This window comes from Oryzias melastigma, linkage group LG16 (assembly GCF_002922805.2).
Source record: "Oryzias melastigma strain HK-1 linkage group LG16, ASM292280v2, whole genome shotgun sequence".
Classification (NCBI taxonomy): domain Eukaryota; kingdom Metazoa; phylum Chordata; class Actinopteri; order Beloniformes; family Adrianichthyidae; genus Oryzias; species Oryzias melastigma.
In genome coordinates, this window is record NC_050527.1 from 23,962,380 (window position 1) to 23,988,152 (window position 25,773).

Genomic DNA, 25,773 nt, shown 5'->3' on the forward strand with positions numbered 1-25,773 from the left:
GTAGGTGAGAGGAAGGCGTATCGTACAGATTTTTCATTTTTTCAACTATTAACTGTGAAAGGGGTCAGTTTGTGCTTTTCAAGTAATAAGTGCGTCCTTGTTGCCTGTTGCCTGACTATAGAAATTAGGAAATCAGATTATAGTTTGGATGAGCGTCCTACAGGCACTTACGTGCACACCCCTGATTCAGTCTGTAAGGAGCCAGTACGTGCACCTTACTAATGACTGCAGTGTAGTGCAAGGACTCTTTCATCATAAGTGTGTGCATCTTTCATTATTCTTATGCCATGTATACATTGGACACATGATGTACATTTAAGAATGTGTTGAATGTTGGTTACCATACAGTATTCACACTGGAGTGTCGCTACCCAATACCAGCGCGTGTACTCAGAGTTGGAAGAGGATTGGTGCAAAATGTCGAGGACTTTGCAAATCTTTTTTTTTCACAGCTCTATTCTGATATATGAAAGACTTAGTTGTATAATTCCAGATTATTACGATTATTAATTTCTCCTTCAGGATCAAATTTCAGCCAATTGGCACTTCCATGAGTTAAGGAGGATGACTACTTTACTCCTATGCTGAGTCCCTGATAGATTAAAGTTCAACCTGGTTTAGCTTTCAATTCCCATACAGCTCTATTCCGATATTTGGTTTCGTATAGTTCCGTCCTGGGACAAAATGCAGTTGTTAATTTGAAAAATCAATCAAAAATTGAACTGGTTGAACTTCTTCTGTGCAATCATTAAACAACCATTTCATAAGTCCAGCCCAAGATTGGACTTAAAAATTTGCATAGCAACACGTGAACGTGAGAGTTCTGGATGCGGAAGCCCGGAATGAGGATTTGCGTGCATTTACATAGACTTTTCTTGGAAGTGGCTGCTTGAACGCAAGTCGGCCGGTGTGTATGGACATTAAGATGTGACTATCCCTGTCTACAGCCTTCCATGGGCCCAGATAGCACAAAAACCTGCAGCACCTGTACAGGTCAAACCTCTCCATACATGTGACTACGGCAGAATCAGAATTCTTCCCCTACTACTATGACTTTTTCGTACCCTACATTTATCCCTCCAAATGGAGAGTTATGGAAAAATGCTGTCTTCAGATTTGGACGAAACTCCCTCTCGATGACATCATCAATAGTGGCCAGTCATCTACGTTAGCGTGTTGCTTCCTGCGCTCAGAAAATACATAACAACATTAGTATTGTCACTTAAAAAAAGTCATGCTAAAATAAAAAGTCATTACTTACATTTGAATGTAAACATCTGTGCTTTAGAGCACACCCATGTGAAGAAATGCGCTTCCACAGCGTGACACAGATCAGCAGAAGGTTACCCCTTAAAAAAGCTATTTCTGATATCCCTCCAAATACCCCTACAAATGGAGATGTATGAAGTAGCCATAGGGGTAGAATTTGGATTTGGCCTAGGGTTTTAATTCCATATTCATCTGTTCATGATGTCTCTGTTGTTTTCTGTCTTTTAGAAAAAGACTCCAAAGAGAAGAAAGACGTGTCCAAGGAGCCCTCTGAGGCCGCGGTGAGAGAAGAAGCAGAGCCCTTAAAGGAGGCCAAAAAAGAAAAGAAGGAGAAAAAGGAGTCAAAGAAGGACTCAAGCAAGGAGTCGAAAGAGCTCAAGGAGGAGGCGAAAAAGGAGTCCAAAAAGGAATCTTCCAAGGAGAAGAAAGAGTCCAAGGAGAAGAAGGAGAAGGAAGGAAAGGAGGCTGGGAAGGAGTCAGGCGACAAAAAAGTGTCCAGGAAGTCGTCTGTGAAGGTTAAAGAAAAGAAGAAGGAGTCGGAGGCAGTGGAGGATTGACGAAATGAAGGTTTTGTTTTCCTGCTTACAGACACAAGCAAACATGTGATTGCACACGCAGAGCCTTCCACTCGAAAAATCAGCGTGCGGTACTCTGGACCGAGGAACACGACACCACTACAGATATATGTTTATATGTAAATATACTCCGCTAAGGGCAGACATCCCAGAAATCATTTCCTCCCACATGCATATTTACATTTCAGTAGCTGATCCTCGTGCACACACACACGTGCGCACTCTTCTGAACCGCACTGCGTTTGGTCGTTGGGTCTGTCCCGGGTGTCTGTGGAGAGGCCACAGACTCTGGACAAAATAAGAACTTTCCTCCTCCTCAGACGTTTCGCTGACTCTCTTCTTCCTCCTCATCTGCCTCATCAGCATTTGAACCCACGACCGTGCACCTCCCTAATCCCAGTCCGGCCCTGGCCTGGCCAGAGCCTCCCCCGCCTGTCCACCAAGAATGGTGCTTTGCATCCAGCCACCTCCCCCCTGCTTCTGGGTAGCTGAAAGCAGCATCCTACAGCTGCCGCCGCCGCCGCCGTCTGACCTCCACCACTGTTGGGTTTATTTTAGTTTTTCCAGGGACACACAAGGACAATCCTGGCTGATGGACTCGTGCTTTGCAGAAGCAAACCTGAGGCTTTTCAGATGAAAATCAAAGTGACATTTCATGCTTTTCTGATTATCATCAAAAACTGCATCATTTTTTTAATGTTATTTTCATCCGAAGATGAATATTTAGCCATTCTGGTAGAAAAGCGGACTCCTTTAGGAGTCGTTTGCAGAGGAAGCTGCACACGGTTCTACTTGAACTGTTTTAGCCAAAACACGATTCTTTTGTCTGGCTTTTTCTAGGATCTCTTCCCTTTAGTTTATCTGTTACAAACTGATGTTTTTGGGAGGAAAACACATACAAAATCTGAAGCTGTCATAGTTTCTTCAATTCTCTACAAAACGGTCCCACTAAAGAAGATTTTGTGATAAACACCTTCAGATCCGGTGCTGCTGACAGTTTAACACTAACGTGATGAAGTTTGTGATTTTTTTTTTTTTTTTTTTTGACAGAAGATTAAGTAGATGAGAGACACTCCATTTTACTATAAAAGCACATCAGACAGAGCAGGAAACTGCACAACACTAAGACCAATTCCTTATTTTTTCCAGTGAAGTCTAAGGCTTTAGACAGACATGTTGAGGACGTTTGCACTCGTTCTGCCAGGTCAGAGGTGTAAATACTTTAGCCATAGATGCCATGCCAGCAGGTCTGCAGGACTCTTCACGTCCTGGTCAGCTTCCCCTGCTCTCACACAAGCTTTGTTTTAGCTCAGATTGTAAAACAGATGCCAGTTTGCAATACCTGCCATGGCTCCTGTTGTTGTCTACAAAGTACTGTACAGTAGTTTTTAATAAAACAAGCTTTTTTAAAAAAATTAGATATGTTTAATTTAATTGATAACTAGAGGTGAAGTGAAGGCAGTAGCAGCTTATTTGCCAAGAAATGTTGTTAGACTCGTCTGTCTGGTTGCAGGAGTTTCCATTGGGCTCGGTGAGCTGCAGGTGTTAGATGATTCTGAATGTTTGTGTCATGGATTTAGTTGGTTGTTGTTGGATTAGAGGTTTACATTAATCAGGCTGCAGAAGACATTCCCAACACTTATCCTCAAACAATTTTTTTGTCAATGAGCACCTCATAAAGAAAAATCCCCAAACATGAACAGACAATGAAATGTAAAAAATGCAAACAAATAAAATTGTAAGTAATTAAAAAACATCTGTATTTTTTATTTTCTGTATTTTACAAATTATTTGTTATTTTCTGCTCTTCAGGTTCAGTTTTGTCATAGTAACAAACTAATCCCTTGGTGTTCTGCTCTGAAGGTTTGTAAGTATTTGTTTTTCTACTTCTCCTGCTTTCTAACAGAATATTTTAAATGATTTTGAACCAAATATAACTTTTAATTGGAGCATAAAATAAGTTCTGTTTCAGTTCCAGCAGCAAACATTTAAAACTCCTTGTTTGTTAGAGTCTGACAGAAATGTCAAGCTTAAGTTGTCAACTGTAATTTTCGACTTTGATGGAAGTTGAGTGGCTCCTATTTGTTGTTGGAAACTTTTGGACATTTTCAAAATGTTGTGGTTTTCTTTTTGACAGAGAGATGATTCAAAATCTCACTTTGATGGGAATCCAGTTTCCTTCCTCAGACTGCTCAAACTTTACTTAGTTTTTTCTAAAAGCTGATGACCAGATTATGATTTTCTTTCTAAGATGTTTTCTTTTTGCCACAAAGCTACAAAATTGACTGTAAATATGATCTATTTGTAATTGAATTCACATTAAATTAACCAAATTAGACGAACAACAGTTGGGCTGTCGAGACAACTGCCTTCAACCTCACTGTTGGAAGACCCTCAGCCATCAGGCGTTTGCATCGGGCCTAAAGGCTGCAGGGATGGGATGACCCAGGACCTGCTGGAGAGACTACAACTCGTTTGGGAACGCCTCGGGATTCTCCTGGAGGAATTGGAATAAATGTCTCAGAAGAGGAAAGTCTGAAATCCTTCTTTAGACTTCTGCCCCCTCAACCCGTGCCAAGATGAGCTGAAGAAAATGGTTAGAAAAATGTAATCGGCACTCACATTTGTCCTTCACATAAAGTGGATCTTATGCAACGCTTTAACTTTAATGGTTGCACGTCTTGAATTCATAACTTACATTTTTTTTGTCTCCAATCATTTCCAATTTAGTTTGAGAGTTGTTGTCCTGTATTTCCTCATTCTCAGTAAGTATATCAGAACAGTTCAAGGCCTCTACAGTATCGGTGTGTATGGGCAAGAGTCTGGCAATACGATGCATATTGTGATACACGTGTAATGAAACGATACGTGTCCGGATTTATCTCAAGAAACTTCCAGGCAATTTTTCACAATTTTATTTTTATCATGACTTAAGAATTATTTAAATAATAATACATTTTTCACATAAGTAAAATTTTAAAAAACTGCATCACGTGAAGAATTTGCTTTTACCAAAGTAGATTCCTGGTGCTTTTATTTTGGTAATTTAGGAAATAATTAGGGGAAAGCAAAATCAAACATGTACTCTACATGTTTGCTTATAAATAGTTAATTTAAATATCGCCTTGGAAGTACTTTAAACCGATACAAGTATCGCCAAGTAAAGTATTGCGATATTTCACTGAATCGATATTTTCTTAAACTCCAATTCTACAAATACTCTGATTGGTTTATGTTGCTAATCATGCCCAAAACAAGAAATTATAACACATGAAATAAAGAAGAGAAATACCCTAACAATGTTTTAAGACATTTAGATGACTTCCCTCCAAATATCTGCCCCGATTCTTAAACTTGAGCCGCCTCAAGCATGAGACTCTTCCTTCTTTAAGTTTAGGCATCATCTGGCACCTCTTTTTTAAATTGAGAACATTTTAACACTAAATTTACACCTGTCTATTTCACATCCTAAGCTTTTTTTTTAGATTTGCTTCAACTACTAGTGGACGGTTAGGTCATATAGTAGAGTCCTGTCAACAATGGTTTCTAAATGAATGAATAAAACTGAATGAATGAAGCTTTATTTGCTATAAACTTTGTTAATATGCAGCATCAACACAGGTCAACAATGCAAGGGAATGCTTATGGTAGGGAGAGCTGACTGACTCAACCAAATGTCTAGAGATACTGATACATGCAATTATTAGTACTTTGCAAAAAAAAAGTGAATAAAAGAGAAAATCAAATATAGGGGTTAAGTTTGGGGGTGTTTTTGCACATTTTATTGCACATGTCTGGCCTTAGTCATTGAAGGTGCCATTAGGAGTTTAATAGTCTGACAGATTGGAGATAGTAGCTGTCTCTGAGTCTTTTTATTACATGCCAGCATGCTCCTGTGTCGTCGGTCAGGGTAGTAGTCGGAAAAGTCCTTTTTTCTGGATGGGGTTGCCTTGTGCAGACTCTTGATGAAGTAAATATCCTACATTAAAGGAAAGCTGATGGAAGTGATGTCTTCTGCTGCTCACAACACCTTCAGTAGTGCTTTTTGGCTCTGAGAAGTTCAGTTTCCACACCACGCCGTGATGCAGCCCACCAGAAGGCTCTCGGTGAAGGATGTCAGTGTTGATACCAAACTTTTCCAGCTTCCCCAGGAAGTAGGCTGGTCAGAGATGTCGCCTCCTCTATCGATGCTCTCGTCATTGTTGGTGATGGTGGCATCAACAGTGGTTTCTGATTTAGTTTGTTTTCAAATTAGCCTGAAAAGTGTTTAGTAGAAAAGGGCCCTCGGATTGTTTTCCACATTTTTCATTTGTACAAATATGTGGGAGACTAAAAAAGATTTTTGCTTCCCAACATACAAAGTGTTGAAATGAATTACAGGTGTATCTGCAGCAACTGGACATCTTGTGGCGCAACCTGGTCACATCTTTTCTGCGTTTTTCTCCTGGACGTCCACCAGAAAGGACCTTTTCACCGAGCCAAGTGTTTGAGTTTCCGACTTTCCATCATCTCCTAAAGCCAGTGTGATTCCTACATGGCTCTGTTTCCTCAGCTGACAAAGAGGGCAAACCGGTCCAAGGCTTGTCATGTTGATGAACGGGGCTCTGTCTGACGGCGTTTGAAGTACCTGGCTTGCACCGCCCTTTCCTTTGGACTCCGCAGGCGAGATCAGCTGCAGATTGGGTGACGGAGCTATAAGGCAAAGCTGTTGCTGTTTAATTTGGCAGCAGTCCTCGGTGTGCATACATGGAGGAGCTCGGCAGATTGAGTTACACTCTCTTAATTTTTGTTTCTTTTCCTCTTTTAGGTAAATATTTTCATTTCAGTCTCACAGCTCACATTATCTCGCTCCTCTGAAAACCCTTTTCTTCCCTTCAGTCTTTCCCTTCATGAATTTCTGCTTGTGTCCTTCTTTTATCTTCACTCTGTTGATTTCTTTCTCGATTTTGGTTTCCCATATGTCTTTTGCCCTTTAATTTTGGCTGTCACTTCTTATCAATTTATATTTTCGTTGTTTATTTTTTCATCTCAGTTTGGATTTTGGATTTCCTTTCACTCCATCTTTCTCAATCATCTTCTTATGGTCCCTATTATCTTTTCTATCATGTCTTTAAACTTTTGCAGACTGCTTCCTTTCATTTCCACCCTTCTGTACAACAACCATAACAACGGTTCCATTCTTACTTTTACTCTTTCGTCATCCACAGGATGTTATTGTGAGCTTGTTACCCTACCGATGGCATTTTGTTTATTTTATGTCACTGATTTTTTTTTTCTTTTTACAAATCTGCATCCTCCAAATTGCAGGTCTAGTCAGATATATGTGCTGTTCCATTAGTAAGAAAACAAATGACTGGAATAAAAAAAGAAAGCTGGGAATGTGTTAATTTAGGTTTTATTTGAAAAAAATCCAGGGAATTATAATTAAAAAAATAAACATAATATTACAGCAATATATGCCATTTGCATGCTACTTATTATTGATATGGTTGAACTAAATGTTAATAATACCAATTAGTTGTCAGTAGGCTGCTAGAAGTTAGAAGATGAGGTTCTGTCTTCTATTTTCATTACCTCTATTCTTTGTCATTTATTTTTTTATAGTTCTCCATACCTCTGTTTGATGGGGAGAAATTCATTTTTTAGCCCCTCTTCCCCCCACCCCCACCCCCTGGAGGAGCGGGAGAGATTCTAGATTCCAGGTGGCTCCTCTGTGCTCCTGTCCTTGGTAGTGGACCTCACCTCTGGCTCGTCTCGCACCACCAGTTGTCCCCCAGCTTCATCTGGATGCAGCCCATCTGCTTCACTATTTAAACATATAGTTGTAGGGTTAGATGAGTTCATTTCCTCTAACAGTCCTGGTACATCGCTTGTCCATCCTGGAAGAGAATCCCTCCTTTATCTGAACATCCCCGGCGTTTATTCATTTATTTTGTCCCAGAATGAGATTTTCTTCACTGGGAAGGAGGGTCTAAGGCCGGGGATGCCCAGATTAGCTAAGTCTTAGCTAAGTTATTGTTTAAATTTTATGATTGATTTTATGTTTTTGGACAACTACCGGTGTGAAGCCCGTTAGGAAAACTGTTTGTGTTATTGGGCTATTTAAATAAAATTGATTGAATTGAACAAACTTTTACCAGTCGTCATATTGTTTAGTTTTATGTCAGAATCTTTGTCAGGATTTGGTTTGATGTTTTGTCACATTTCTTTCTACTTTGGGAGACTTAATGTTTGGGGTCATGTCTTTTAGTTTGCTTTAAACTAGCATTTTGTTTCTTTTTTTGTATTACAACTGTTGATTTTTCATTAAATTAGATTAATAAGTGTTGTTACACTCAGAAAGAACTAAAAGAGACATGGACATACTTATTTTTTCATCCATGTTAAAACAAACAAAGAGCATCATCTGTAATGGTGCAAACACATACGCTGATGACACCCAGCTGTTTTCTAAAATACAATTTTTATGGCTCTACCAATTTTTTTAGTTGTTGTTTGTTTACTTTGGAAAATTCTAAAACTAGAAAGCTTCAGAGGAATTAATGAGAGTTGTGTAATCAAGTATTCTAGCATAAAATGTGCCTACATGTTGGTGCAAAGCTTCAGGAATATCTAAACCGGTAATTACTGACTAACAACTTCTCACTTCATCAATCTACTTTTCACTATGGGATGTTTATCTATGCTTTTATGTGTTTAAGTCTTTTGCCTTCCAAAGATTTTTAGTCAGCTGAATATTTCTATTTATTCAAATATAACAACAGTAATGAGAAATATATTTATTCTTATTAAATGACAAATTTTGAAAGTCTTAAAATGAATACTTTGTTTTCTAGTTTTTTCTATTGCTGTTTGTAACCAAAACTCCTCATTAATAACTGGAGATTTCAAAAAGCTTAAAAAAACAAAACATTGGTAAACACAAACACTACCACCTGCCAATGCAGTTCCTCAAAAGCAGCTTTCTTTGTTTCTTCAGTTGACATCCTCATAAAATTGCTCCTTTTTTATTTCTCTTTTAAAGGCTTTCCATTATTCAGTTTTTCCTCGTCAGTAACTCCTTCCATTTTTCACACTTCTGTTCAGTAAACCAGCCCTGATTTGAGGGGCCATTAAACAAAGCAGCGCACACCCAGCGGTTTGGAACATCAAACAGCTTTTCACCAATCAAAAAGCTGTGGAGCCACAGCGGCAGTTTGGGTGAAATATCATAAAAGCCCAGTTTGGATTTAGAGGTGCAGACATTTCTCTCCAGGTTTTATTTTGCAGCTTATGTCTGTCTCTCTGGGTTTCAAGCGTAAACAAAGTGGATTAGATAATTGTTGCGTCGTTTTGTTCTCGCTGCAGATTTGAAGCATCAGCAAAGTTTCGTCTCAGGAAACTTAAGTGGCTCGCCTTTCGGTTTTTGTTTTGTATGAACAGCGATGATCCCATGTTTTGAGATGTGGAGAAAATTACCAAAATTATACTTTCTTCCCTGACTTCGGTCTTCTGTTCTCCTGAATTATGTTGCAACGTTTTCTCCATTTTGTGGACGCAGAATGAAAGTACAGTGCTTTAGTTAGAAATCAGGCAAAGAAAAATTGCATTTTTATCTAAAACTCGATCCTGGCTGAAGGCAGACATAAGTTAGAATAGAAAATTCCAGTTTTTATAAGGGTTTGCCAAAAAACCTGTCAGTCATTTGTGAAGTATTAGTGCAATTCAGTGTCATTAGCAAATACGTTTATTATCTAATCATTATTTTATTTAATATTTTCTTCCAAAGAGTTATAATGACATTGCTGAAGGTGTGTGAGAAGAACGAATCCCATAGAGACAACAGTGTGTGTAATTGGGCTTCATAAATAAAATGGAATTTAATTACCACAGGCACAGCAATGATACGTTCCATTTTCGTGACGTCCCTTGAGGTGGCCGTATGAGCCTCAAGGGAACTGCAAGACGTTCCTCTTAACTCTTGTGCTATCCCAGGCATTTTTATGTTAAAAGTGGGGTCATCTGGACCCCACAAGACAGCGCACTGAATGTTTTTTTTCCAAGCACACATAATTGTAAGGGTGGAGTCATCTGGACCCCATGAGATAGCACAAGGTTTAAGATGCGCCCACATCTGTTTACGAGCCTCCACCAGCCTGGACAACCATAAAACCTGCAGTACCTGAACGGGTCAACCTCCCGTATGGGTTCATGGCATAAGTCAACTGATAGCCTGTGTCTGTAGCCATTCTCATTCTATCATAAATATTAATAACTTGCTAAGTGGTGATGAAAAAACAGTACAAATGTGTCATATACATGTCATGTCCCATAAAACTTACACATTTCATACAATTTTTGTCATCAAATGTCTAATTCTCCACATTTAGTTGTTTTACTCAAGTCTGCTGGAGGATGTGGATGTTTACATTTTTACACACATTTGTTCTTCATGACATTTTAGGATTTAGGACACATTTCCTCCTGGTTTCCCACAACTTTTTACTGTCCGTAAACCTTAACAAATGAGATCTTCTCTAGATTAGATGAGTTTTAACCTATTAAACAAAAACTAATCAAAGTCAAACTTAAATATTTGTGAATAATATAAAGAAAAGTAAAAAAATAACCGAAAAAAGGCCTTTGCTTCGGCAAAGCCACCAGTTTGTACCATCCATGCAGATGGAAAAATCAACGACTGCTTTTCAAACGTCTTTGGTTTAGACCTGCAGGTAAACGTTGAACAATGAACTCTTGCAGTTTTCCTGTCATAGCTGAAGCTTCTACAGAGACCATTGTGTTCTGTCACCTCTGGGCCCCTGAAACCTGTAAGAAAAGCTTTCCTTGTTCCCTCCTGTAACGTGTCCTTTCTGCTGTTTTGTGGCTCCTGTCCCACAGCGCAGTTCCATGCAAAGAGATCAACTTCTGGCCCAACGTCCCGGCAAACTCGTAAAACCAGAGGAGTGTGCAAAACAATACAAAACCTTATCCTCGTTTCAGGTTTCTAAAAATTGTAAACATCTGCAGTTTTGGTCCGTGTCAGGATGTAAATCACAAACACATTTAAAGACCCACTCCAATGAAAATTGTGTTTTAACATGTTCTTGTAGCATTTTTCTCATACATTAAATAGTTTTAAGATTAAAGCTGCATTTCTGAGTATTTCTTTATTCAAATTGTGTTGGATCAGATTAAATCCTTCAGTTTGAAAAAAGCTCGAGTTTGTGACCCAGCAACTGCCGTGCAATTCTAAATCCTCCACTTCCAAATCAATCGATTCATGCGTCTTCATTTTCCTCATCTTAGCTGCCATCTGGTTCAGAGCTGTACGGCTGCAAAGCTACGATATTGCTCAACGTTATTTTTTCTTATATGTCGGAGAGATTGTAAACAAAGGAATGCTGGGAAATTAGCACAGGCTTACTTCTGTGAAAATAGTCCCGCCCAGAACCCTGAGGGGATTTCTCACGAGCTCCTGCTGCTCTACAGAAAATATGTCTAAAAAAACAACGTAAGCTTTTTGATTTGTGTGAAAAAATTGCATAATCATAATTACTAAATTACTAAAATATTCAACTTAAAGAAACAGCTAATTTTTTCTCAAATCTTCAAGTCCCGCTCCGATCATCTTTTGATTTATTTTTAAAGTCTTTTCAGTGGTCTATTAACTATGATTTTGTTATATTAAACCAAACTCTAAAACACCTTTTCTGGGACATAGTTACTGCAGAGTGGCAGGAGTTAATTTGAAATTTGCCTCTGAATGAACGAAGAAAGCCCGCCCCCATTTCCCCTCTCTGATTACACACTTTCCCACTAGCTTACAGCCCCTCACAGCCTGAACCTAAAATTACTGGTGCAACAAAAATCAGACCAAACCAGGCATACAGTTTAGAGCCAGCTCAGACAAGGAAATCAAAGACGTACACGGATCTATTTCAGACTGGAGTGCAGCAGGGAGTTTGTTGCCTGCCCAGCGTATTTTACAATCTGCATTTTTTTTTCTCTGGATTTACAATCAATGAAGAAATTCCCAGAAATGCAATTTTAAGCTTCATTCTCTTTATAAATATCATGCAGCATCAGAAACATCACAAAAATATGTTAAAATCATTTAGAAAATTAAATAAAAATATGTATTTTCTATGTTCAACAGTTCAATATGTTTCAAACAACTTCTACATGTTTTAAAACATTTTAAAAAAACTATGATCACAGCCTCTTTGTTTAGTGTGTCGTAAAACGTAGCTTCTGTCCTGCTGTTTTTAGCCGGCTGATACCTCTGAGTAGGTGTTCTCTTCATCTTACAGACCAAAAACATGCTTGTTATGTTAATTGGTGATTTTAAATTGGCCATAAGAGTCGGTGTGAGCGTGCGTGGTGGTTTGTTTCTGTGTGGGCCTGTAATCTGCAGATCTGCCCACCTCTCCCCAACTGGGAGCTGGAATTACATGGATGAACTTTTTGCTTCTGCTTTTGCTGCACTATCGACAGAAAAGTTCCAGTTTATCACGCAAATTCAAATCCAAACACAGCTATGAGTTAGTTTCTTTATTCACAGCCATGAGGGGAAAAGTTTCAATCGGATCTTTTGTGTAACTCCATGATAATAATCATAAAATTGCTTTGGGTCGTAGATAAATACTACCTCAGATGTATAGCACGTACTTACTTTACTTTGTCATTATTTATTTGGCAAAATAAAAGCCAAGAAAAGAAAATGTGGGCGATATCCTGCCTTCTCTTTCTGCTTCCATTGGTTTCAAGAGGGAGGAGGAGGCAGACAGGGCCGCTGTGTTTTGATGAAATTCTTCCCTGCAGGTGTGCACTAAGTTTGGAAAAACCCAACATTTTAGCAGAAATTTCTCATCAGATGAAGATGATGATTGAGTCAAACTCCTCCGGATACCAGAACACTCCAGAGGATCGTAAAACAGGACAAACATCCAAAGCAAAGCAGCTGCAGCCAAACCGGAGAGTCGGCTGCCCAACGTTTTTAGTAAATGTTGGGACGAAAAAATAAAAAATCCAGCTATGGGCAGGTTGGTGTTTTCCTATTTTGCATAGTACATCCATTCATTCTCTTCCACTCACCTGGGTTTTGGTTCTGAGCACAAAGGTCCAGACTTCCTTCTCTTCATCCCGCTCTTCCAGCAGTATGCCGAGGCGTTCCCAGACCAGCCGAGGGATCTCTCCAGTGTGTCCTGGCTCCCAGATCGCCTCACCAGGAAGCCGTCGAGGTAGGATTCTTGCCAGATGTCTAAAACCACCTCATCTGTCTCCTCTCAGTGTGGACTGAACCTGCCAGATGTGTTCAACCTCCTGTGGGCCCAAAACTGGCAACAGTGCAATGAGAACGAGGCAGCGGTCAAAGAAAGAGGTCTTAGCAGTTTGAAACTCAGGTCTTGAAACTGGTGATTTAAGTGAATTTCTACTCTATTTTTTATTTCTATTTTGTCAGTCAAATCTGGCCACATGTAAAAGAAGAAGCTAAATTTCCCCCAAAGTGACCAAAAAGTTGGAAATCGACAGCTTTAGATAACTGGTATGCATCTATTGTAGTTGTTTACCGGACATTTTGTTATTCTATTAGAAGTCTCCCAATAGTGTTCCGAAAGAGATCTGCTTATAGAGGTCTCCTGTCGCCCTCTAATCTATTAGAGTACCGTATTTTTCGGACTATAAGTCGCACCGGAGTATAAGTCGCAGGGGCCAAAATTGTTTGTGATTTTGTTCACAGACAACAAGTAATGGGGGGCCACAAGGGTCTGTTCTGAGTCCTCACCTATTCATGATATACATAAATAAGACAGCACAAAATATAACTTATGCAACCTTTCATTTATATGCTGATGACATGATTGTATATTCTTTGAAACTTCATTTACAGAAGCGAATTAACAATTTGTAGCTAGCGTTCACAGCTGTGTGTCACAGTTTTTTCTGAACTGAGTCTTTCCCTCCCAAGAGAATCTGGGACAGAAAAAATATGGCGCTTGAAAATGAATAGGTGGAAGTCCCTCCCACTGCCAGAGCCGGCTGCATAAAAAACACAATTTGCGCCCGAAATCATTGGCCAGAAGTCCTCAACTAAAACCCCACGTTTTTTTTAGCTTTCAACCTTTTTTCCCTTTGATATACCGTAACTACTTATGTGATCAGCTGATTCACAGAGAAAAAAAAAATAATTTCACCGTATTTTTCTTCTGAGGTGCAGTCATACAAATTTGAATGCTTCTGTAGAATTCACACTATAGTGATTCTCCTGCTCCATTCCATACGTTATTCCACACGTAAAAACTCAATCACACTTTCTGAAATTTCAAAAATCTTGATATCAAAACGTTCAGTTCGTTCAGGACATTGCTACTTTTATTTTTGGTATTCATTAATTTTATAGTTTTTGAAATATTGAGTAAAATATACCCCGTAGAAAATGAATGACAAATTGCTCAAATTTTTCAAAAACGTTGTGTATTTGAAACATTTGCGCATACTTTCAGCTGTAATCTAGGCATTTTTCAGGTATTTTGGGCTAACTTAGAGTTAAGCTAACATTTTAGCATTATGCTAGCTGTTTTGGTAAAATTTGACTTTTTTACGTTCTTTATGGAAATTTGGAGTTCAGCCAATGTTTTAGCATCATGCTATCTGTTTTAGCAAAATTAGACATGTTTCCATTTTTTTCTCTATTTTAGCATTTAGCTAATATTTTGGCAAGCTATCAGCTTTAGCGTTTCGGCTATCAGCTTGAGCATTTTTAGCCATCAGTTTCAACATTTTCAGCTATTGACTCTCGGATCTTCAACAGCCAGATTCAGCTTACAGCATTCACACTGGCATTATCGCAGGTAATTCTATATATCTAATTAATATTGACTTGGAAGGAATAAAACTGTTAATACAGTTACAGTTACAAAAAAAAAATCCTCTCATTATTGCTCCAGATCGTTCAAGTATTGAAGCAGGAAGCACCTTTAATTATTTGGTCATTTTAGTCGATGAGTCCTTTAAGCCTCATGTTGATTCTCTTGTCAGAAAGCTCTGCTTAAAACTGAGTTTCTACTCTAGATACAAGTTGTGTTTTTCTTTTTATGTAAGAAACAGACTTGTTGCTGAAATAGTTCTTCCTGCGGTGGATTATGGAGATGTTTTATGCAAACATGCCCCTGTCCAGACTCACGTTGGACTCGGTTTTTCACATTTTTCTGACACTCACGAACTCATCACTGCAAACTGCAGTCACGTGTTGGAACTTAGATGTTTATAGGACCAAGCACTGGCACAAACTCATGTACAAGAACCTCATCAGACTGTTCCCCCCATATTTGAGTGTAACTCTTCAGTAGAAACCTGATGGATCCTATCCCCTCTGATTCCAGGACGTTTATGCACTGTCAGGCCCGAGTGTCCGGACAGAAAAATGAAAGACGGCTTTTTAGTATAAAGCACCTACAGACTGGAATTCTCTACAAAAAACAATTCATCTTCCAATTCTCATATTTAAACTTCAGTTCGATGCCATTATGAAGGACCTAGGAATTCAATATCTTACTCGTAGCTGTTCTTTTCTGCCTCTTCTTGGCCTGAACTATCTTTATTAAATAGATCAATGGATCTCATGGAACCTTCCTGGTTAAACAATGGTAAGATAAAAAATAATGACACAAATATGAAGAAGTTGCACATTTCTCACACTTAAAGTGTGCTTATCTAGCTATGTTGGGTATTTTCTCCAAAAGTCCCTGCAGTGTTAAACTTTTTCAAACTAAAGATTCTTAGAAAAGTTATTGAACAAAGTTGTTAGCCTGTGAAACTCAGACAGCTGGGTTTAACGTCTCCCTCCTTACATTCCCGCCTCATCCTTATAGACCTGTCGGCTGCTGGGGGCTTTATCCCTCAGGTCGGGGGGAGTCTAGCTGACGTCTGCAGTCACTGAGAAGATGGGAGAAATCCGGACAACCTCACGTAAAAAAAAATCAATAAGAGATTGGAAAATTACATTTTCACCTTTTTTTTCTTCATCTCAATCTGCTATTCAGGCTTTAGCGCCAATGTGTAGCTGGACAGGTGTAACATGCACATTTCTGTTTTTGCATTTATTTATTGATTTTTGTAACAAATGTGTTTTTTTATTTTGCACTTTTGTCACTTTGATAAGTTTCTGGAAACATTCACTTCTATACTTCCTGTAAAAATGGTCTTAAAAACTTTTGTGGCGAAGCGTGAATGTGAGAGTTTTGAACGCAGACGCCTGAAACGTGTATTTGCTTGTGTTTATACATTGACTTTTTTTATTGAAAGTGGTCACTTGAACACATGTTTCTAAGCCTGCTGTAAATTTAATTTTATACTTTAAAGTGAGGGTGTATATTGGTAGCGATATGATTTGTATTGCGATACGTGTCTCACGATACGATTCATATCGCGATATATCCCAAGACTGTACCAGAACCATTTTTCACTTATTTTTAAAGAGTATTGCGTAGAAAAAAAACTCTACCTGAATATTAAAACACATTTCTTGTAAATAAAATGGTAACATTTGTTGTGTTTAATAATCACAATGTTAAACACTGCAACTGTATCTCTTATACAAGTTGCTTTTACCAAAGCAAATTCATGGCTTTTGACTGAGGCTCTGTCCACGATCCGCTTCGTTCATTTTTATCTGAACTAGTTACGAAGCAACAAAATCCAGGTTTTTATATGATACTAGCAGCAACGTGGCACAAAGTTTGGGTTCTGTACCCATCCCGAGTAAAAACTAAATAGTACACGTCTCTTAGCAACAAAAATCGCGAGCCTGAATAAACATCTAATCCAAGTTGGTTCTTGCTGGTTTTGCTCTGCTGCCAACTAGTGGTCTGGAGTTTAGGTGGAAAACAAAAGGACACTCATAAATAATTAATTAAATATAGTCTTGACAGCATTTTAAATTGATACAAACGAAATATCGTGATATATCTCCAAATCGATTTTCTCCTACACCCGTACTCTAAAGGCGACACATTTGTTTTAAAGCTAACAGTCTTGCATAATATCTTCTCATATTTCAGAATTTAAAGCAGAAGGATCACTTTACTCCATGTTTGATGCCATCAATTATTTATCAGTTCACATTTTGATAATTTTTGCACATCTTTTTTGAATTGCTTCGAGAATTCCTACAGATAACAGACATTTTTTTGTTTTTCCACATTAGATAATCTGCTGGGTCCTTCATGACTTTTCTGCAAGAATGTTGCTGTCTGTGAGAGTAATATAGCCATTTAAACAGCCAGCTCAGGTGAATCCTGTCCCTTCTCTGTTGCCATCTAGTGGCTAATAATACTGAATTTAAACCTGGAATTATTTTGAAAAACCTAAACAGGCAAATTTACTTTTTTTTTGTAATTTAACAAATTGACTCCCAATCACACAACCTCCCGTCCTTAAAAAACATGCTTCCTTCTCTGTTTTGACGACTTTTTTTCCCTTTCTTCTGTGTCAAACACCCTCCTGCATGCCTCTTTGAGCGCTCCCGTTTTACTGTCTCCTCCTCACACTCACACCTCGGCCTGTTGTGCTCTGTGTTTCCAGAGGCGGCTGACGCTCAGTTAAAGGCTCTCGGGTGGGTCCTAATTATTTCTTTGAAGACTCGCTTTTCTCCTCGTCTGAGCTTCACTTAAAAGAGGCCAGACACACACTCGCGCATGCACTATCATGCAGGCCGCCTCATCCGTCACAAACGGCTTTAATGCTGACTCCAGATGGCAGATTTATGGGAGCATAATGCCAAAATGTTTCACAGTTTGGGCTCTGAAGGAGCGTGCACGTCGACAAGACAGTTTGGTATTTGTCTAATGTTTACAGGAAACCCCAACAAATATGTCCTTTATTTGCTCTTTGGGTAATCAGATATGGAGGGGACAAGAAATCCAGCTGATGAACGTCATCAGTCCATCTCTAAAACCTCCCAGAATTAAGTTTGTGACTTTAAAACAACAAATCCAGCTTTCTCCTTTTCTGCTTTAAGTCTGTGCATAAAAGCCTAATGGGGTCTTAAGGTCATGGAATGATAATAAGCTGCTTGCATGAACAACCTGTTAAAAACTCACTTAACATTAAATGCAAATTATTTAAACTCCAACCCTTTCTATTTTACTATGCAAAAAGCAGTTCGTTAAAATGTCACACAAATGAAAGTTTTTGGTGTTTGCTGCACTTTTCTTTGTCCCTGTTTGAGTTTGACCCTTTTTTCAGGTACTTATTAGTGAATAGAGTTAAAGTACTCCGATATATTAAAATAATGGCCTTTGATGTGACTGTACAGACAGTCGTGAAACTTTCCAGGCGTAACGTTTGATCTAAAAGCAGACGGGCAGAGCTAAAAGGTTGTAAAGTAGCATGTAAACACCGTAACAGGTTCCACTCCCTGATGGGTTTGAGGCTTTCCACCTGATGGAGAAAGTTGCCGTCACTCAGGTTCATTAGATGTTGGGTGATTCCCTGTAGATCAAACTGTTGGGTGAGTTTACAGTAAATGAAATACTTTTGTTAATCACAGATTCAGTAAAACTATTTATGTCTCACTTCTTACTTTTTTTGTATTTAACTCCATAAAAACAAGTGTGACCTTGAGGTTTTAGGCCGGCAAATGCACTTTAATAAGGACTTGGTTTTCTGTGGTGTTTCTTTATTTTGTATCTGTTTTAAATGAGCAAACCCACGCGGGGACATGTGAAGCTTTGCTGGTGATGAAACTGGATCCAAAAGAGGAAACCCGCTCTCCCTCTGTCATTACATTTGCACACAAAGAGCTTTTTTAGAGCGCGCAAGTTCAGACGCAGCTGCTCTGGAGCGCTCAGGGTCTCCTCGTGAAGAGAGGAGGAATCCAGTGAGGTTCCAGACAGATATCTGACTTATTAGTGGAGCGGAGAGCGTCTGTGGGGGTTTGGAGTTGGCTTTGGAGAGGTCTGGGCGCAGGAGGAGGTCCCGGGTGGAACAGAGGAGGCAGGACTTTCACGGCTCGGAGGTGCGCTCCGACACCAGAGGCCTGCTTTATTATAAGAGGAGGACACGCAGGTCGACTCTCCACAGAGAGCCAAAGGAGGAAGATGCAGTCCACGTTACGGCCGGGACAGTCCAGCATCCACGCGAGCGGATCTGAGGAGTAGAAGCGCACTTTCTTTGGCACGTTTGGATTCGCCTGACGGCGGCTTGGCTCGCGCTCTTATCAGTCTGCAAGTGGAGCTCCGGTCCTCCCGGTCACTGGAAGTTTTCTGACAGCGGATGAGGACTGATATCTGTTTTTGCAACTTGATGCCCCCTTCAACCCATCTCGGGAGGCTTTCAGAGCAAGACTTGTGACTGATCCTTCCTCATAAATGTGCGTGATCCCGCTCCGGACCTCTGCTCCGAGCGCAGGACGTGCGCAGCCCCGCCGTCTCCTGCCTGCCGGCGCGTCTTTGTCATTCTAATGTCGCTGTAATTGTTGCGCGTCTGGCTGAATGTCTCTTTGCATTTCATCCCAAACTGACAAACTGAGTTTGTCTCTCCAGGCTGCAAAGCGGGCAAACGACTGGAGAGGTCTAACCCCCATCGTGGATTTTTAACTCTTTTCATTTTTGGAATAATTCCTTTCTTTGTCCCCATCAAACATTTTTAACTTGGAGCAGTCTCGAGGATGTTGTTCTGCTGCTCGAACCCTCTCTCCAAGTCCACCTGTAAGTTTTTCATCTGCTTTTTATGGCTGCTACAAACGCCCCTGTCTTCCTTTCCGCTAATTACAGGTAAGATTAAAGGGATCATATGGCTTCATATTAACACATCACAACACCCACTGTGCGTAAAATCCACCCAGAACCGCTGGTTATTTAGTCTGGTGCTCCTGTTTTTACTCAGCCGGAGGCGAGAGCGCACAGAGTCTCTGGGCTTCTGTATTTCTGATCACCAGTAATTTAGTGGTGAAGTTGTGGCAGCGCGCGTCTTTGCGCACAATCTGTGGAAGATTCCTGGGAGGCAGAGCTGCAGCTTTTACAGACTTTGACATCATGGTGCGTTTTTGTTTATGTCGCAGTGGGATGAAATCCACATAATAGGTTGAATCAGATCACAGAAAGTATTTGGGCTGTTTTCCTCTCGTGGTCTGCGTTGGAATTCCTGTTTTATTTTGATACGGTGGAGGTAACCCTATAGGAGGCTAGCTGTTCTCTGCAGCAGAGCTGAAGTTCTGGTTTTCCTGGATCATCCAGACCAGAGGAAGCTGTGCGTAAAATGGAAAACTTAGCTGACATTTGTTAAATTAAACGACTGTCGTTCTTGGTTAAACGGAAGTAAACTGTGTATTTTTCAGCCGGCTTCCTCTTCCCGGATTGTGCCATGGTAGTAGTTATCCACGCTCCGCATCTGCAGGCGCACTCAGGGTCAGTTTGTCCCGCAGCGCCTTTTTGCGGGATTGGAAACGAAGCTGCGCGAGTGAAACAGAATTTGGTCAGGTGGGACAAATGCATTATGCTTTATTCTGCAATTGTTTGGTGGAGCGTGGACTGCGTAAAAGACCAAAAATGCGGTTGGACTTAAAATCTCCCTAAACAAGGATAAATAATAATACATTAAAATAAGAATTGCTGTCCCCCTCCATCCTTCAGACAAAAAAAAAAAATGCTGATGGAAGTCACAAACTTCAGCATAACCCTTCATCAAACACGTCTATTTGACATGGAGCTGAATGACAGGCTGTCCATCTGTTGGAGCGGACCGCGCGCGTCCTGATCACAGATTCTGCGATGGAACATCCCCAAAACTCACACTACCACTGGTGTTTTGCGTGCAAAAACATTCAAAAATGTTCCTTCCCGAGTTATTTTTAGGTTCCAAACCACACAGGCGTCAAATGATCGCGTGCAGCAGGTGGAGAATGGTTTATTTCGGAGTTTAGATTTGCATGACTTTTTGTCACATCCACGCAGGACTCCTAAATCCACATTTGTTTGGAGAAACAGTGACATCAGTCTTTCGCTGTTGCAAGCTTTTTGTTCCTGCCGCTTCCAACTTTAGAACAAAACTGATTTAAAATAATCATTGTCAAACCTCTAAAATAAAAACACATTTGATGTTATTTTTTTAAACTAAAGTTAGCAAAATGTGCATTCGCCCATGCACCTCGAGTGACATTTTTCATTTTTATCTTGTTAAACAATCCCTTTATTGACGTTTTTCCAGTTAAAATGCAGTTTTAAACTGACTGTTAAACACGTGAGTGTTATTTAATATTTGACAAATGCATAATTCAATGAGATTCACCGGACATCTATTATCTAAATTTACTTTTGGGAGCCAAAATGAAAGCATTTGAGTTGAGAAAAGCCCCCATGAGACTGAGGGGGGTCACTGGGACTCCCCGAGGTCTGCCCCTGTTAGTGGGTCTAAATGAGATTATCTCTGTGATTTTCTCTCTTCCTTTTTGTTTCTGCTGTTTGTTTGTTTGACTTCAGGCCCTTTGAGGTCCTTTTAATATTGAATTGGAGATTTGAATCTTGGACGCTGAAAAGCAGCAGAAAAGGAGGCTGTTGTGCCAGAGACTGACCCCTCCGCACACACAAACACAAAACACTCACAGCCCTGCCACTTTAATTATGCTCGAAGGCTGTAAATTTTACTGCGGCGGTGGAGTCTGTAGGGTTTGTCTGCTCGGCTCCAATCCACAGGCGGCTCCTCTGCTGTGGGACTAAACAGACGACTCACTGCAGAGAAGGAGCTATTTTTAATTGAAGGAGTTTACTCCATCGCAGACGGACCTAAACTTTTCTGCAGCCTTTGGCTTTTCCCCAACATGCATCAGTGGAGAGGAAAGCTGTTCTTGTATCATCAAAGTGCCAAAAGCTCAACATGATCAGACTCCTGCATTCATCTTATTGAGCCTGAAATGAGTTCAGCTAATGGTTAATCCTTAAACTATCAAGATTACAGCAAAAATAAACAGCGGTCAGGTCAGAGATCAAAACACGCTGATAAAAAGAAAAACGAAAATCATTTTTTTTACATTGTGAAAGAGCGATTCTTTGGCCGTGCAGCCTTTTTCATCAATATTTAGTGTAGAAACAGATGTTGGGTGATCATGATGGAGAAAGCATGGTATTTCAGCCATAAAGGAGACTCTGTACACATACAGGACACATGAATGGAAACAGGAAGCAGTTTATTACTCAAACAGAGAGCTCGGTGGAGGATTTACCTCTAGAGAGTCCAGCGTCTCTTGTGGGAAGGAAGCTTTTACTTTAAAGGCTCAAAGCTGTGGAGACCTTTCCGAGTTCAAATGAAAAACAATATTACTCAACACGCATTTGGTCAACAATCTGATCCCAAAAAATGTTTTAATAAATGCAATTAAATCAACACCAGCTGCTATTAATATAAATGGACCGTTTGACTTATTAAGTAGAGCTTATAGATGAATTCAATATTTTTCTGTAATAGAATTTAAGACAAATTGTCCTTTATTGCAGGAATTTCTTCTCAATTGTGAAAAAAAGATTAAAATTCAAGGATGTCAAGCTGCTGTTTTGTTTTCTTTATTGAATACCCTACCTGCTGCTGATTACCTGATTCAGGTGTGCCTCAGCAAAAATAAGCTGCAAGTCGAATGTTGGTTAGATATTGGTGAAGATAATGTGAAGAATCAGACTGAAATGTTAACATTTTAAACAAATGTATGTTTGTTTTTTGTTTTTTTTTTCTTTACATTTTTTTTCTCTTATTCTGATACAGAAATGCTTCTTCTCTCACTATGGAGAGAATACTTCATATTATTCTTTTCGAGACTCCAATATGTGGAGTTTCCACTCCACTCAGCTGCTTTCTGCAGGAACTCAGCTTATCTCTTAATATGCATTCATCATTACTCTAAACTTCCTGCACAAGGATATTGTTTGCCTTTCATCAACAAATGTTGAGTTTTCACTATTTCAGAATTCGTATTCAAGTTCCACTCCGATTATCTTTCGATAATCCAACCTTAAGCAGCTCAGTGTCCTTGTGGTAGAGTGTCCGGCCTGAAACTGGAAGATCGTGAGTTAAAATTGCGGCCGACTCCTACCAAAGACTCTAAAAATGCGTCTCAGTGTCTCCCTGCTAGACACTCAACATTAAAGGGTTGGATAAGGGGGTTAAACCACCAAATGGTTTCTGAGCGCAGCTGTGTCTGCAGCTCACCACTCCCTCACGGGTTGAGTCAAATGCAGTGAGCAAATTTCCCCTCACCTATAGGTGCGTGACAACTAATGGGACTTTAACTTTTTAGTTAATTTGCTGTTTTTAGCCAAAATATCCCCCATAACTGTATGGTTTTCTGGGACATAGTTTCTGCAGAGCGGCAGGAGTTTATTAGAAATTCACCTCTGAGTTAGCACAGAGCAACCCCGCCCCTCATTTCCCCTGCCCAGCTTTGACCAGGTCACTTGTGGCCCACCGGGAATATTTTCTTTGTCACAAAAAAACATTTTTCCAACTTCATTTTTTCTTCTGCCCCGGATTCCCAGTGATTTGAATAAAGATATTCTCACAAATGCAAATTTGAAACTTAATTTTCTTAAGAAAAATGCCACAAAAACATTAAATACACACGTACACACAAAAAAATGGATGTATTTAAGGACATGCTACTTTTTCTTTAGACAGGATCTGGCAACCAGGCTGGTTGAGTACAAGTAAAAATATTTAGGTTTCAAAACAAAGTGTCAAAATCAGGCAAATGCAAATGCTAAACAAGGTCAGATCATCATTGTTCAGCCTCCGTGATTTTGTGCAAGCCATACAAGATCTTATTGTCCGATTTATTTTTGACCACCTAAACTGCTGAGGTTCTATTTAAGGAGGTTGGATCTGCGTCAGGTCTTCCCTCTTTAAATAGCCCAGTCATAATACAGGTGAGAAAGCTCACCTGAACTGTAGGGAAAATCAATCAATCTAACAGAGCAAATCTGAAATGATCATTAAAATCATTGTTCATTTCTTGTCATTTCTTTAGATTACATTTGGGCTTGCAACACTCATGTTTTTAGGAACACGGTTTAAATGTCACTGACTCATGAACAAGCACCAGGAACAACAAGTATTCAAAGTATCTGCAGCGTCAGACGTGTTCATGTTGTTTCCATCTGATACTGAGCAGTGAGTGTCGGTCAAGAGGGTTGAAGTCAGTCCTCACCTCCTTCTTGTCCCTTTCAGGCACTGAAGCCAGCTGCGAGAATGAAGGAGAGGTGCTCCACATCCCCAACATCACTGACAACCCCTGCATCACCTGTGTGTGTCTGGTAAGAGCCGCTCATCCCGCCCACCGTCCAATCAGAGGATGCAGCCTCCTGCGGCTCCATCATGAATCTAACATTTAAAAACAGTTGATGATGGATGAATTTGTGGGAAGTTTTCTCTTAAAGTTGTCAACAGAACACTAAATTATGGGGTTTAAAATGTTTTTTTTGTGTCATATTTGACAAAAACCTCCTTTTCATGAATCCTGTTGTGCAGAAAGGTCAGTAAAACGCTGTAAAGAGTCACTATTTGGTTGAGATTTGCTGGACTCTAGCTGTGAATACATGTTTGTTTTAACAGACGAGCCTGTCGTCACGCTGTCCTGACCGAGCACGGCTGTTAAAATTGAGCTACAAAACGTTAGGGGACAACTCTTTCCTGGAACATGTGCTCTTTGACCTCTGACCTTCGCAGCCCACCTCTTTACTGCTGTGGATGTCCTTTTGTTTTAGGGGATGAGAATGGACCGGTAAGCCTCCTATAGGAAGTTTGGGCTTTTCAAAGCTGTGATTGTAGAGGGTTCTACAAACACATGCAACAGAAGATGTGTTAGAATGAACTAAAGGTGGTTGGAATGGTCCACAGTCATAGTTCCAAGTACTGACCGGGGAATCCTGTGCTGGGAAACTTTTGGTCCATGTCGCAGACTTATAAACTGTAGCAGACAAAGCTTCACCTCCCCACCTCCCCCATGCTGATAGCACTTCCTGAATGGGATGATCTCCTTAAGCAGAACAATGCTTCACATCATACTGCAAAATCTGCTGGAGGAAAGAGACCAGACGGTTCAAGAAACACCACAAATGTACAGAAATATGTCGTTTTTTTTCACTGGTTTTTGTGAAATAACTGTAAAGTTAATGACAGTTTAGATTCTTAACTAAGGAGGACATTTTAGTGCTTAAGCTAGCGTCAGGTTAGTGACCCACTTTTTTCAATTGAGGCATTTTTTCTGATGATGGAGGACATATATAAAGACAATTAAGCCTAAATTGCATGACTGACTATGTCTTTACTCAAATGTGAATTACGAGCTTACAATTAAAAAATGCTCCTCATAAAATAGTGAATTTGTCATGTAAAAAAATATGCCAGGTGGGTCACAAGCTCTCTGCTCCGTTCCATTCCAATGTATCCACTTATCTACTCGACTAGATCCGCGTATGTCTTTGTTTTCCTTGTCTGAGCTGATATCTGATTCAAGACTGGATAGCTCCAATATTGCTCGCTATTTTTTGTTGCACCGGTGATGTTAGGTTGGGGGTGTGAGGGGCTGTCAGTTAGTGGGAAACAGAGAGATCTTTGCAATGAGGAAGGGAAGTGGGGGCGGGGTTGCTCTGCACAACTCGGAAGCGAATTTCTAATGAACTGCTGCCACTTTACAGAAACTATTTCCTAGAAGTTTTTTTTATTTTGGCTAAAAACTGCATAATCATAATTAAAAGTCCACTGAAAACGCTTTTACAAAAGATGATTGGAGTGGAACTTTAATGACAAATCTTTGATAACAGTACACATAAATACTGTTGTCTTTGTTTGCCGGCTATTTCCTGAATATCTCCGGAAAATTTGAAGCAAAATGCCACATCCAGATTACCCACAATGCAACGTTCATACAGGTATTAGTACCTGCCATAGACAGTTTTATACAGTCAAT

General features: G+C 39.8%; 2 protein-coding genes across 4 annotated transcripts in view; both read left to right on the forward strand.

The window, feature by feature from the left end:
- Nucleotides 1-1,495: 1,495 nt before the first annotated feature.
- On the forward strand, nucleotides 1,496-4,513 carry LOC112136705 (protein PTHB1; the record flags this gene model as incomplete). Its single annotated transcript, XM_024258586.2, is given in 2 exon segments — nucleotides 1,496-1,836; nucleotides 3,657-4,513. A coding segment is annotated over 1 exon segment (331 nt), but the record flags the coding sequence as incomplete, so codon positions are not given.
- Nucleotides 4,514-11,979: 7,466 nt separating this feature from the next.
- The window catches only part of bmper (BMP binding endothelial regulator), a 46,186-nt gene continuing 32,392 nt past the window's right edge, over nucleotides 11,980-25,773 (forward strand). The window contains exons 1-3 of one of the 3 annotated variants that reach the window (XM_024258584.2): nucleotides 11,980-12,865; nucleotides 12,978-13,063; nucleotides 24,033-24,118. In XM_024258584.2, the coding sequence (XP_024114352.1) occupies nucleotides 12,858-12,865; nucleotides 12,978-13,063; nucleotides 24,033-24,118 (180 nt within the window). In that variant the 5' untranslated portion in view covers nucleotides 11,980-12,857. Of the gene's footprint in view, nucleotides 12,866-12,977; nucleotides 13,064-18,671; nucleotides 19,598-24,032; nucleotides 24,119-25,773 lie in introns of those variants that run through there. The other 2 variants (XM_024258583.2, XM_036216021.1) reach the window with 2 other exon arrangements.